Source organism: Halichoeres trimaculatus, unplaced genomic scaffold (genome assembly GCF_033239565.1).
Source record: "Halichoeres trimaculatus isolate MK-OKI-2021-1 unplaced genomic scaffold, fHalTri1.1 fHalTri1_scaffold_4, whole genome shotgun sequence".
NCBI lineage: Eukaryota > Metazoa > Chordata > Actinopteri > Labriformes > Labridae > Halichoeres > Halichoeres trimaculatus.
This window is the reverse complement of record NW_027437182.1, coordinates 18268764-18283302: the sequence shown is the minus strand read 5'-3', so window position 1 is coordinate 18283302 and position 14539 is coordinate 18268764. Positions and strand designations below refer to the sequence as shown.

The 14539-nt window shown below is 38.4% G+C and overlaps 1 protein-coding gene across 2 annotated transcripts; it reads right to left on the bottom strand.

Annotated features, from left to right (window-relative positions):
* Window positions 1-826: 826 nt before the first annotated feature.
* On the bottom strand, window positions 827-14176 carry LOC141789456 (ceramide synthase 2-like). Of its 2 annotated transcripts, none has more exons than XM_074668863.1 (11): window positions 14032-14176; window positions 12955-13131; window positions 10224-10341; window positions 7388-7506; window positions 6922-6979; window positions 6690-6740; window positions 4633-4725; window positions 3831-3959; window positions 2914-3020; window positions 1485-1641; window positions 827-1388 (listed from the first exon to the last, which is right to left on the bottom strand). In XM_074668863.1, exons 2-11 carry the CDS (start codon window positions 13128-13130, stop codon window positions 1188-1190), a joined length of 1209 nt encoding a protein of 402 aa, XP_074524964.1. In that variant the 5' UTR covers window position 13131; window positions 14032-14176; the 3' UTR covers window positions 827-1187. The 2 variants fall into 2 exon arrangements, with proteins under 2 accessions (XP_074524964.1, XP_074524965.1); XM_074668864.1 differs by having other exon boundaries at window positions 13941-14038.
* Window positions 14177-14539: the final 363 nt, after the last annotated feature.

Here is a 14539-nt window from a genome sequence, read left to right as displayed (position 1 = left end):
TTATAACCTTTGGATACAACAAAGATGTCTATAAATATATCACATACCATTAATGCCCATCTGTGAGCAACTGTGTCTCAACTTCTCAACTTCAAGCAGCCTCACCAATATTTCAAGCAAAATAGTGAAACCAGTCACAGTAAGGCCTGGTGTGTACATTTGTCCAGTGATGACAATCCAGCTAGCACAAAGAGCTAAAAAAAAACTTGATTGCTTCCCCAATAATATGTAAAAACAGCAGCCAAGGCACAAAACTAAAGTCCAGCAGTGCACACTTAAAAGAAAAACCTCATCCAAACCTCATGCTGTCCGTCATGGTGATATCAGTGAAGAAAAAAAATCACACAAAGAATTAAACTCAATATGTATACTTGCTAATTTTCTTTGTCTTAAATAAATCTAAAACACTGGAAGTGCCCTCTCTATAGGATATGTTTTTTTCTTTCCACCAGGGGGCGCCATAGCTTTAGTAAAAAGTTATCTTTAAACGTAAATGAAAAAAACAAAAACAAATCATATATCAGAAAAAAACATCTTTAAGGGCCTCTGCAGGAGAGTTTAAATAACACACAACATAAAAACTTTCTAAAAAAATATGTATAAAGTGGGTTGTCAACTAAGTTTTCTGTGACATGACTTCAGATCTATGCATAATCAACCTAATGCATTTGTGGATACAAATTTGCAATTGAATGATTAATTTCTGCCTCTGTTTTAAACATACCATAGCTCATGTTACAATATTTTGTTATTGTATAAAAACATTAAGTTATCTTTTTTTGACTGATGTAAAGTAAAAACTCATCATAACAGCCACCCTGATGTATTTACAAACCAGTTTTTATAGTACACTGAAAATAAATATAAAATCTGCATACAACACATGGAGTAAGTGAGACGTCTCTTTGTTTCATCCACTTTGACAGAATTCTGACCTACTGCTAAGAGTAATAATAGTGTTCCTTCCTAATATAATGCTTGGGGTGCAGATTTACAATCATCTGTGCTTGATCTTTTTTCAAGATGTGCAGGATGTAGACTTACCCTCAGCTGAAATCTTCATAGGACCATGTCAGATGTTCATAAAGCCACAAGTTTCATAATGTCAGTTATAAATTTGTCCTGAAAAGGCAGAAGTAAATATTATTTTTTATGAGTCTTGGTGGGCGTTGATCGAGGCAGCTCCACTATCTGGCTTTGGGCAGTCTGCTATTAATATTCCTCTGGTTGGTCAGGTTGTTCAGGACACAGTTGTTAGCCAGCGATGCCAGTTTGGAGTTGATTGTTCCCTTTCTTTGCTCCCAGCTGCACTCATCGCCTTCCTCTCCAGGCTCATTCTCTTCCTCTTCCACCTCACTCTCCTCATCGCTACGCTCATCACGTTCCACCTTTAGTAGAAGAAAGGGAATAAACAATTAGTGGTGCTAAAGTAACTATGGAAACAGTCCCTTGCTGTTTTCTTTTTTTTTCCACACTCTCCTCACCTTGCCCAGGAACACAAACTTGTAGACCATGCGCAGGATGAGATAAGCCCAGAAGATGTGCAGTGCCTGCAGCACTAACAGCAGGGTATTGAAGAAATAATAACCAAAGAAGGCCTGGAAGTAGTTTAGAGAAACAGCCAGGGTTGAATAGATCACCCTGGGAAGCAAACAGAGGAAGATTTAGTTTTGCTACAGTACCTTCTCCAGCGTGGCTGAAAGCTTATTGATCTCTGCTGACGTGCTTTTTTCTCAACAGTTAACATCAATGTTTGCAATTTACTGTAAACCTGCTGGACTCTGCTAAGAAACTGACCAGGGGTGTGAAGTAAGTGGGACAGAGAGAGAAGAGGGGGAAGATGCTTGTGGAAATGTGAGAGGACATGGACACAGTTGAGTGATCCAGCACAACATGACAGATCCATTACATTTCCAACACAACAGCTTTCAGAATAATGCTAATCAAGGACACAAGGTTGAAAAACAACTGATGATTGAATAAAACATTTGTTGAATTTAAGACTTTGTGTAAAGCAAGGTTAAAATAGTTTTGGATTTGTCATTATAGTTTAGTTTTAGTTAGTTTTGACATTTTATTTTCCATTACAGTTTAGTTTTAATTAGTTTTAGAGCAGGCATTCTAGTTTTTATTTAGTTTTTATTTTTACAACAAGGCTTAGTTTTAGTTTAGTTTTAGTTTTTTCATACCTTATTAACCAGGTGCAGGATTCAAAAAAGTCAGAGTAAATATTTTGTCATACTGTTTATTTTCCAGTCCAACATAGTGCTCAGTGCTCAGTCAATGCTGATACTGAACTGTTGGCTGCTGCCTTAAACACATGAAAATAATATAAATTTAGTATAAAAAATATAAACATAAATTATATAAAATAATGTTAACATAAATTACATAAAAATAATATAAACATAAATTGTAAAAAACAATATAATATGAGCTTCAATAAATAAAAACTTGGACTCTGTAACGTTTCGCCGCAGCACAGCACACAGCCAGTCAGTGCAGTAAACAAGCTCGTCCCTATACGCCGCTATGATGGTGCTGTGCGGCACTGACAACTGCCTAAAACTGTCTAAAATTGGACGGGAAAATGAGTCGGATTAATTTAAATCCTAAAGGCTATTAGTATTGTCAAAAACTATAACAAAGGGTATTTTGTCTTAAATTTTGGTTAGTTTCAGTTAGTTTTGTAAACACAAGATACAGTTTTAGTTTGCTTATCACTTTTGGTTTCTTTTCTAGTTTTTATAAGTTTGAGTTAACTGCAATGTATTTTAAATTTTACTTTTCGTTTTTTGTTTCGTTTTAGTTAACTATTATAACCTTGGTGTAAAGATGTCATTTATATCCAGAACAGTGTTAACATTGGACAAAACATAAATGAAATCTAATTATTCTACTAGTTTTATTCACCTGCTGGGTAACACCACAAGCCTTGTCACCAGGAAGACCAAAGCGAAGATGACAAACAGCGAGTCACATGTCCTCGTCCAGCCAGCATAGTGGAACATCTTGGCAGACTATCAGAAGAAAATCATGACTGTTAGTTATCAGGGATTTCAAAATGGAAGAAAGAATAACCAAACCAGCATAAATTTATCATTCTTTTCTACACGCATGGGGGTGCAGAGGGCGAGCACAAGAGCAGGACAAATTCTTTATCTAACTAGAGAACTAAAAAATCAACTTTAAATTAAACTGTGTCATTTAAACATAACACTAGTCTTGAAATTATCTGTTGAATCGATTTTCTGTCTGAACATGACACCCATATTGTCCTTTTCTGTGCCAGACTACACCCAGTCACGTCTAAGGTCACACGTCTGGTTCTACATACTTTCCTCACTGTTGAGATGACAGTTGTAAGTTTTCTGATGTTATCAGTGAAATGTTGCAACCAGGAAAATCAGCTACATGAAGCCAAAGACAATGAAGCTACACACTGGCTTTAAGATAATGATTTTACAGCCACAATGGGTATTTTTATGTTTACAGGCAGCAGACAATAATGCTTTTCAATTCATGACTCAGTTTGTACAGGGTAGAGGGTTGTAATGCTTTTGAGTTAAAGATTACACTAACAATGGCTTTATTCAAGTCAACTTCCTGCTGACTTCAATGCAGACTTCCAACAAAAGTCATTCAATGTAAATGCTGATTTAATCTTTCCTTTTCTCAAACTTGTGATACAGAGTCAGGGTCGTTTTTGCCCTTACGTCCTCTGATGTTGTCATGATAAGCATAAAGCAAAGGCGCAATGTGTGAGTTCTAATAAATACAACAGAAAGATCAAATTCGCACAGATTAAAATTGAGGTTCTTCTTATTTACCTCCAGAAGAAAGTCAGAAGAGTCATGTAGCAGCATCACCAGAGTGCCAACCCTCACAAAGTTGGTGCAGTAGGAGAAGCCAATGAGGAATAAGGTGGCGATGTGATGAATTACCTGCTCTTTGAAATCCTGACAAACACACAAAAACACACAGAGACCACACAGCAGAAGTCAGCTGCACAGAAGCAAAACCAAGGTGTCAGCACCTCTCCGCCTGTGGTCTTTTTCATCAGTAATGTCCAAGAACAAGGAGAGTAGATTTACAAATCACTGTGACTGATTTATTGTTGTGCCGCATACTCAGATATCACTGATCAGCAGTTCTGGGGCTGATGCTAGATCACACACAGCTACTTTTTCTTTTCGAAGAATTAAAGCTGCAGCTACTCCTAGCTAAAGCACATTTGTATCTTTTTTGTATATACTTGAATAAATTAAAGGTATAGAAATATTTTCTTTTCTATATCCGTGAATGTAAAAGTGTGTGCTAATCTGGTACTGGGGACTTGAAATCCAGCAGCACTCAGATTTGAGAGCAAATGAAAAGTCTGCAAAACTGTGATGTAATATCAGATAATCCAGTCCATAATCTGTGCTTGGTTTAATCATGTGAGAAAGCAACATTAGGATTACATGGTCCAAAAAAACAGAGAAAGTGATGACATAATTCAGCTTAGGGTTTTGGCTGTTTGACAAGCAGTCTACAGCTCCAGCTCATATTGTTTTTTTCCAAAAAGAAACCGACTGTAAGTTACTTGGTGAATTTGAACACTGTTTTTTTTTTGCAGGAGGTCACACTCACTTTTCGTTTGACATCCACAGACACAGACAACAGCAGGGATAAATAGAAGCCCATCTCGAGGATGTAATACCACTGATGGATCTCAGCTACATGCTGAAGAAGACAGGAAGAGAGAAACAATCAATCACATAAACATACATACATACATTCAGAGGTATGTGGCTTCTGCCTACGCTGCCTACGCGTGTAGCCTCACAATGGTAAACTATGCATCAGTACTGTTGCTATGAGAGCAGAATGAACTCATTTAGAAGACTGACTTTAGCTCCTTCTTTAAGTTTTTGCTAAAAAAAAAACGAGTTATAGATCGCAAGTTATATTTTAACTTTACACACATGTTACAAATTATTTTTGGTGTGTGTCAAATAAACATAGGAAATCTGAGAAACTGCATCATTACTCAAAGTAAAAGAGTGATATGTGTCATATTTTGAGTTAAAAGAACATACCAGACTGTGGTTAGTTAACGCAAGACAACAGCAAATGTTAGCATTCAACCACCTCTTTTTCAACATAATTGTTGGCTATATAGCTTTAATATTTTGGTACAAGGCAATCAAAAGCTAATGTTAGCATTGCGCCACTTCCTAGCATACGGCAACAATAGCCAGGAGGAAGTGGCTGAATGCTAACATTTGCTTTTTATTGTCTCATACGATAAGATAGGACCTGAGGGGATAATTTTGTGTGAAGAAAGAGGGGGCTGAGTGCTAACATTAGCTGTTTGACAGATGAAAAGTTGAAAACTTGGCTGTTATTTTATTCAACTTGACATGAAATTGTCATTTTGTTCTAAGAATCAAGAGGAAACGCTAAAATCAAAGAGCTATGTCAGAATCCTGGCATTTGTTTGACTTACAAACACATGGATATGAAACACAATTACTTAAGGGAAAAAAGAATTAGCTTCCTGCCCTGAGGTGTTCTCTGTGTACAGCAGTGAAGCAAGACTTCTTGATGATTACACTTCTTTAACATTCCTTTAAAAACCAAAGTGAATACTATCAAAGCAGTGATTGTGTTTCTCAAAGAGAAAGTGTTCTTATTCAAAGGATGCTGCTGCACTATCTCGAGTCTAAACACCTCGTGCAGAACACCCAGCATTCAAAGTCTAAAGCACCACAATAGCAGGAAGTCCACTGAGGTATTTAACTTTTGAAAACACATCCTTTCTCGCTGTCAGAGACCATAAGACCTCAGACAAGGACAAAAAAAGTCAGGGTTAGTGTTGCCCGCAGGAGCTGTAATCAGTCAAACTGCAGATACTACAGGCCTTTTTACATTTTTTTCTAGTGTTTGCTGTTCAAGGCCATGACCCCACAGGGAAAGGAGGTTTTCTGCAGAGGAATGCAGACCTGCAGGCATAACTAACTGTCACAAACATAGCAGAGATGTTGGCTTAAAAACTGTAAGAGAAGTGAAGAATAGATTTTAGGGTCTGAGGTAAGGGAATGAACTGAACAAAGTTTGTCAAAAACAAAGTCTACTGTCTTTAAATCCTTTCACACACACTAAAGACTTTGTTTTTAAGTTCCTCCCAAACATTGTTTCCTACTCACTATTCTTCTGAATGTAAGAGCTAATGTTCCAGCTATGCCAGAGTCAAAGTCTGATGTCTAATGAGGGCCGTAAATTAAGCAATATTTTCGTTACTGAAAGTGAATGTGAACAAATGTCAGGAGAAAAAAAAATCTAAAAAAACTTTTTTGCTCCTTTTTAAAATAATAGCCTCACATCAACAAATGTTCAGCTCCAGCTAATAATTAGAAAAGAATGGGACAAAACTTTTGTTGGAAACAGCTTGAACAAAAAGGTGTATGAGGCTTCACAAATGGATATACATTTACTGAACACTTAACTTTTTTTTTTTTTTTACCAAACTAATTGTTATTTAGTGAGTAATAAAGATGCAAGTAGCTACAGGGTGAACCTGAAACCACTTGAAGGATTTCAGCATCTGTACACTGGGCATGAGATTTAACCACTAGGCTAAAAGCAAACATATATGATACATTAACTACATTTTTTAGGCCAAAGTCTTGCCGTTTTATGCTCACCTGTTTGGGATAATTCTTCCAACACTCTCTGTCATCCCAGAACCAAGGAGTCTGAAAAACCCCAAAATCAACATCAGTCTTCAACCAAACAAGCTTAAAGCTTAAAGTTAACTCAAACCTATAAAATTAAACAGACTCCAAGCAATGTATCAATGCTACCACACAAAAGCAACGTCTTATCGCTAGTTAGTTTTACACAATTCCTCTGTAGTGTTTTTAAAAACACACTTACATTAATTAAAGAGGCAAGCCCTGCAGTGAATGCTGCGAGGTAGAAGACAAAACGCCAGCTGTCCAGACAAAGATAAACACCATCACGTGTTAATGGCTGTGGTATACATTAGATTTAAAGATAAGTATTACCAAAAGAAAAGAAATCAAAGGGGCATGTGCTGTAGCAGTACTTGAATGAATATGACAGGTGTCAATCCAACATTTTAGGGATGAAATTGTGGAGGAAAAAACAAGCAAACAAAAGAAAAAAAGGAGGATTACACCTCAAGTGAAGCCACTCTTTTTTTTCCTGTACAGATTAATCTTATGTTTTCACTCAAAATGAGGCATTTTACAACATTTTGTAGGATTATGGAATTAAAAAATGGAGGGGGTTCTCTTAAAACAAAGCTCTCCCTCCCTGCTTTAGATCGATGCACTTCAACCAAGACACATAAAGTTTGCTAAGGACTTATAAGACTCACGAGGCCTCGCAGAACTTTTTAGTGTTACTGGGTCTGTCCTGGTTCCTTCTGTGTCTGAACCAGGTCTGGATCTTTCTGTGGGATAGTCCACACTGCTTCTCCAAGGCCACCACTTCACTCTGTAAACACACACACACACACACACACACTCAATTGCTTCTTGTAGGGTTAGACTTTTATTAACATTTGAGACAAGTTAAAGATGTTTCCTGCTGCCTGCTGCTCTCTCATTCCCTGAGATGCAATATTTCACATGTGGGATTTTACAAGCAGGAGCTCATGCTGATGTCTCTTGACAGCTGTGCGATTACTTTATTACAGGAAGATACACGTCAACCAAGCTGCATACCTGACCTGTCAAAATAAGGACTCCTTCAATGATAAATGTAAAGCTACCACTGTACTTTACCGATGAGTCTGTAACACGACTACAACACTTCTTCTGATGTTTCATGCTCTTTTTCTTAATGAAACTCAACACACGTGTTTACTTTGAGCTGAAACAGCTGTCTGTAGCTGTGTGAGAGCTTTACTCCCTCTGACAAGTCAATGGACAAACAAATTTCTCGTTATTTGGATCAATATGATCAATATGATCAATATGTGTCTGTGTTTACATGCTGTTATTGTATCGTTTGTTTTCGTGTCAGCTCTCATTTCTCATTTCATGCTCTCTCGCTCATGTCCTGCATGGTCTGTATGTTGTGGTACTTTCAAATAGGGAAGGATGTAAAACTTTTTGGAGACCAATAGCAGAGCTGGCTGTAGCTCGGGGACTAAATTGTAGTGCTAATTTACAATTGCCGAAATGAAAGGATCACAGTTACATGATTCTTTAATAGCTTAAATAGTCCATAAACGCTCACTCAGCCTCATTCTTTCTCCTCTCTCTTTATTTCTTTCCCCATTTCCCATTACCCATGTTCAGCAAATTCTCCTTACAATAAAATATCACATTACTTTCATCATTCTGTAAAAATGTTCCCAATCATTATGCGTCCATAAAATGTATGGACTGTTCAGGGTTTCTGTTATGTGCCTTCTTCCTGGTGTCAACCATGGCGTCAAACAGAAGCTTCAGCTGCTGCTTTTTGCCACATGCAAATCATTGCTTTGAATATACACTACATGAAGGCGCACCAGCAAACAAAGAAGATGATGGATTTGTATAAGGCCAAACACGTTTTCTTGTTCAATCACCACTGATGCAATGCCGAACAAAAGCCAGAAGAGTTTGGAGAAGATTCATGTGAACTTCTTTCTGACTTTCCTGCACCTGTTCACTGATTCAGGACAGACTGAAACTTCTTTCTTGCACAAACTGTGATAAGTATCTTGAAAAATGCCAAACATGGCAATAACGTCTGCTTAAGACAGCTGAGGAGAAAACTCAGTTTACGGTTGTGGGAGCTGTTGGGAGGTAGTTATCACTTTGCATCGTAGAGAGAACACACCTTATGTGAGACTGAGTATGCACCTTTGCAACATGACACCCTTTTGCCTCTGTGGTGCCTCTGAAGTGAATCACATGAATCAGTTCATACTTCCTTTTCTTATCAGTTCCTTGTTTTAACACAGCCACCAACTCATCTGACTGACACACAATGAAGCTCTTGTAGCAAGATGCTTTGGTTTTCACACACAGACAAACTGTATTGAAAACTGCAAGGTCAAAGCACAGGAAGTGATGAAATGACTATCAGTACATCTGTGATTCAGTCAACAAAACATTACTATGCTATGTTGTGTTTTTGTTTTCCTTATATTTGGATTTTCACCTGCAATTACTTCAACATCTTGGCTGGAATTAGACTGGTGTTTTTTCTTTCTTAAAACAAAGATCATGAACTCATTCACTCTTTCTTTTAAATGTCACTTTTAGCAAATAATAATCAAGGTCTACAAGATGAAGGCTGGCTAACACTGCTGAAATATTCAAGTATTTTTTTTTTTTTTTAAGTAATAGTTCCTGGGCACCGCCTTGTTGGTTGTGGTTGCCTGTTGTGGCAGCTTTGTCTGTTGTAATTTTTTGTCTCTTTTTTGTCCGTCATTTCTTTGTATGGTTCATTTGTTGGTCATGGACACCAAACTTTTTGTGTTTTCAGTGATATTTTCTATTTTTGCTCCAGTGTTTGTCTGGACATCCGACATGTAACCATGGCTGCATTGTTTACATGTGAACTCAGCTGTTAGCAGCCTGTAGCATGTCAATGCTAACTGGTGTAAGGCCTGATGTCTTCCCACAAGGTGAGGAGAAGGAGGTGAGGACGATGTGCTGGTTCTCAGGTGTGAGCTAAGAAGTGACGACATGGACCTGTCCTTCCATCCATCGTTGTTGGGAACGTACGATCTATCTTCAATAAGATGAACGAGCTAGCTCTGCTAACACAGCAACAGAGAGAATACCAGAGGGCAGAGTAGCATCATGCTATTCACAGACATGGCGAACAGAGCTAACAATGGACACCAACACCACATTGAAAGAGCTTCACCTGCTGTGAGCAGACAGGATCTAGGAGACAGAGATGGAGCATGACTGAAGAAGCTCAGTCCTGGACCCTGTGGAGGTGGAGGCTGGCTGAACTGGAGAATGGTGGACAAGCTGTCATCATCTGTTTTCTTATGGACCTTTTTGCACTTTCTATACACTTTCTTACTTTTGTTTCTTGATTGCTGCAGTGACTCCTAAATTTGCCCTTGGGATTAAATTCAGTATTTTGTATTCTATTCTATTCTATTCTATTCTATTCTATTCTATTCTATTCTATTCTATTCTATTCTATTCTAAAAAAAACTTTAAGGCTAATTAAGGAAAAATAAAATAGGAAATACAAACCTGCGATGGTTGCCGTCTGTTCTGTTTGTAGAAGGTTTCCAGCTTTGGGACAGAGGCGGCTCGAATCCTAATCCGGTCCTCCACACCTAAACGTTTGCTCAATGGGACTGCAATGAGCCTGATAGGACAGAAAACAAAGAGGGAAAATGGGAATAAAAAAAGTCATCACTCAGCGTGATACTTTTAAAAACTAGATTATAGTTGTTGAGGGATTAAAGTTGGATGATATCAACAGCTGTCTGATGTGATCCCAACAGGGTCCAATTTAGAGTGGCAGCGAACAAGATATCTCATTATGTGGCTCCTGACAGCCTGCAGTGCCGCTCTTACGGGCCTGTAGTGACATTAAGCCAGACAGCTTCGTCATGAGCTGATATGGCATCAAGAGACACTTGATCTGCATGTGTGCCTGTTATGCACAACAGACAGTCAGACAGCCACAGTGAGGAACAAGAGCAAAGCGTCACTGGTGAGATGTTTAGATAAAAGTGTGTGTCTGCAAGCACGCGCTTAATAACATATGTGTAACTTAAGCTCAGAGATAATTATCCCAAAGTAGGCAGGGAAGGAGAGGGAGATCAGAAAGAATGAGAAGGTCAGGTCAGCTTTACAGAGACAAACATGTTCTCCAATTACAGAAACCTCCATCACACACACACACACACTCACACCACCTTTATACAACAGCTGCGGACCAGGATCATCAAATAGACACCTTTTCAACACCTGGCTGACTGACAGCTCACTAATCCTTCACTGTCAGGTGCATGCTGGTATCCAGCACAATACGCTCTGACCCTTCATCTGCGAGCAACACCACTAAACATACAGCACGGCTAATTACTCTCTGAAAGATTTACACACAAGACTCCAAACAAAACAATGGCTCTAATCTCACACAAACCTTTGAAAAGCTAGCTCACGCAGTTTTTCAACTTTTGGACCATCTGATAAGAAAACAAGCCTCCTATCAATACATCCATCATATGACCCTACATCCTTTCAATCTGCTACCAGCAAAACTAGTTAGTGTACAAGCAACCCTGATGTTGACTTTAAAGTGGCCTAGTTTTAGTAAGAGCTTGAGTCACACACTCCTCAATGCCACAAATATCAATGTATTAAACTAATACAATGCCTATGGCAAAATAAATGTTTTCACCTTTATGTCCTGGTTTCTGCGAACGTCCTGCTCCAAGTAATAAAGCTTTAAATTAAAATATTTTGATTTGAATTGGGATACCTACAACTAAGGCTTATTAACTGTTGCAAATTTAGTAGGGATGCACGATATTGGATTTTTGCCGATATCTGATATGCCGATATATCGAAACCCTTTTTGGCCGATACCGTTACCAATACCGATACCGATATTCACAAGTTTGTTTGTTTTTTTCACTGTAAAGAAAGCTAAGTCTATCCTGTACTGGAATATATATGTTACTCTTATTGTGACGGTCTTATTTGTTTAAGAAACACACATAAAACAGACAAAAAACATTTGATTTTACCATAAATAAGAAATGTATTATTTTTTCAAACTCAAGACATTCAGTATTGAAATACAGAAAAATAATTTCTTTAGATCACATGAACTTTAAATGTACAATGCATTTTTAAACATAACCAAGTTGCATTTGATTATTTTAGAGCTACTGTAACAACCTGGTGACAGACACAGAGCTCTGCAGTGCAAATAAATGAAGTGCTACATTTTATTTAAGGAGCTTATTTTTCAGATGGAAAATAATAATAATCCTAACTGAATAGCACCTTATCGGCTGTGCCTATCGGCAGAAATTTTCATATCTGCCGATACCGATAAACGTGTTTTTAAGCTTTTATCAGCCGATACCGATATTGTGCCGATAGTATCGTGCATCCCTAAAATTTAGTTTATCAAATATGGGTCTTCAAGCTTCCCACATCATGGTTTAGGTCAGCCTCAGCGGTTTGTTTTCATCATGTCATTTCTTTCTGAGGATGACAAAAAGTCTTCACTTATTGCTCCTGTTTTTAGGTATTCCCATTGTCATCGTTTCACACTGAGGATAAGATTTCATGTTTCTTTTCCAGCACAGAAATGTTATGACCTTTTTAAGTGAGTCTCTAGGTGCTTCAGTATGATTCTTATAACAAGCACAGCTGGGGATTCAAGGTAAAATCTTTCCATCTGGTGGTGGGTTTATTTCTTCACAAGGTTTCAGAGTTTGGCCAACAAAAGGCAGTGTGATTATATGAGCAGTGTTTAACATGAGTTTAGCTCAGTGAAACTCACTCAGCTTCGATCCTCTTCCTTCTCACTCCACCATGTACATCACATTGTATAGAGCTGCATTTAACTCCCCTGAGGGGGAGAGGGGACTTTCACGCAGTCAGCAGCTAAAAACTGTCTACTCATGATGCCTGCCTCGCACTGGCTATCTAATCTACGCCCTCCATCTAATGAAGGATAAAGGAGCCATTATCCTGAGCCACACATGCAGGATTTTGCCAACCAGCATGGCCAGTGCAGGTGAAATAAGAAGTCAGCTCCAAACAAAGAAGAAAACACCATGCTTCACTGTTTCCTTGAAACACAGTCACTCACGTGACATTTGAGCTGTGGATCCACCATGAACTTTGAAAAATTACTAGTCCAGCAGCTGTCATAGTGTATGACTAAAAGGAAAACCAAAGATCTTGCATCCTTGATGTCATGGTTCAGCTAGAATGGAGTAAGGTTTCTTACCTCTCAAAGACGTATCTTAAAGCTATAAAGGCAAAAGCCAGAGGAAGTGTGTAGATAAGATCCCTGGGTAGGGGATAGCGGCCCTCATTCTCCTTCATCTCAATGTCCCGCCAACCGAAACCAGGAGGAAACCAGTACTCCTCCTGCCACAGCCAGTCATTTATCAGGGCCTCCATCCTGAAGCAGAGAGGAAAGTGTCAACTGTTTCTGTTCAAACTTTAAATTCAAATTTACACTCATACACATCAGACACCATTTATCAGAAAGTGGGACTTTTTAAAGTTCCTGAAAACAAAAAGTCATTTCCAGAATTCCCTTTGTATTAAACAGTTCATAAAAATTCTATTATAAGACATGTATGAAACAGAACAGCAGCAAAGCATATTATATTTGAACATTTTTATTATTAAAAAAAAGACAGAAAATTAAGTGGTGAACCTTCTTACAATTCTATTTCTGGCTTTTTCTTTTTCCAGGAAACAATAAACATCTGAAATACTTTATAACAGTCTCATATTTAACTCAGGAGCAAAAATCCTTGGAGGGAGTAAAGCCAGGGTTCAATTAGGATACCCTCTTACAGAAAATGTAGTCGCAGCCATGCGCATGCGCACACAAGTATAAACACATTTATGAACACACAAAAAGACACATTAAGCCCAAATACACTCAATTCTTCATTCTAAAAAGTACGTGCTCAACGTTGATCGATTATCAGTGTGTTAGTGTAAAAGCTGTGATTTCTCAGAGCGTCATATTGATTGGAATATTCATAATAGCGGTCCGTGCAGCCTGCTGATGTGACAAACCACAGCACCCTGCGCATAACAGCGAGAGGCTAACAGCACAACAGACTCACTCTACAGAGCAGCTACTCTGAAAATATTACAAGAAATATTAAAAGAATTCCGACTTAATCTACTCACCACCTATGGAATCAAACTCAGCAGCCCCAACCTAAACCCTTCAATCAACAAACAGCCTACCTTTTAGAGCTCGTCCATATATTATAAATGTAAGAAAGCCGTTAAAACCCCTTTCATCTTTAACACAACATAAATGCGACATTGCAGTTACCTGTCGATGCTCCTGTGAGGGATGGGAAACGTTCAACGGCGAATGGGAGAGGAGGAGCAGGTTTGACGCAATCTGCTTCCTCCGTGAAGGCGGGGAGAGGCACGCGCTGTCATCATCACCATCTTATCACTCTGTCAGGGTCTCGTGTCACCCTGCGCGAGATATGAACGTTATGTGAGGGCAACAAAGTTAGTTTTTTAAATTTAGATTTTTTTTTCGTTAATATATATTGTCTACCACCGGAGATGCCCTGTTTTCAGCATTTATACAGATGCTGTGTGCCTCATACCACTGCCAATGGGCAGGCAGGTGTCAGATAAACAGAGTCACAGCATGCAGCAGCACAACAGCTCTTTGCTACTTATCAGGCAGCATATTTTTCAGAATGAGTGATACTTGAAATTGGAAAAGAAAGTAGACTTTTTTTTGTGAGGAGCAATGTATTCACATATAAAGGACAAGATCAGTTAAAAAGACTTTTTTTTTAATTTTAGAGTTATTAGGTGCC

Coding starts and splice junctions, on each gene's coding strand:
- LOC141789456 (XM_074668863.1), bottom strand. CDS start 13,130: ATGGAGGCCCTGATAAATGACTGGCTGTGGCAGGAGGAGTACTGGTTT. Junction 7,507..10,223: donor ACAGACGGCAACCATCGCAG/GTTTGTATTTCC, acceptor GTGTGTTTACAG/AGTGAAGTGGTGGCCTTGGA. Junction 4,726..6,689: donor GGAAGAATTATCCCAAACAG/GTGAGCATAAAA, acceptor TGTCTTCTTCAG/CATGTAGCTGAGATCCATCA.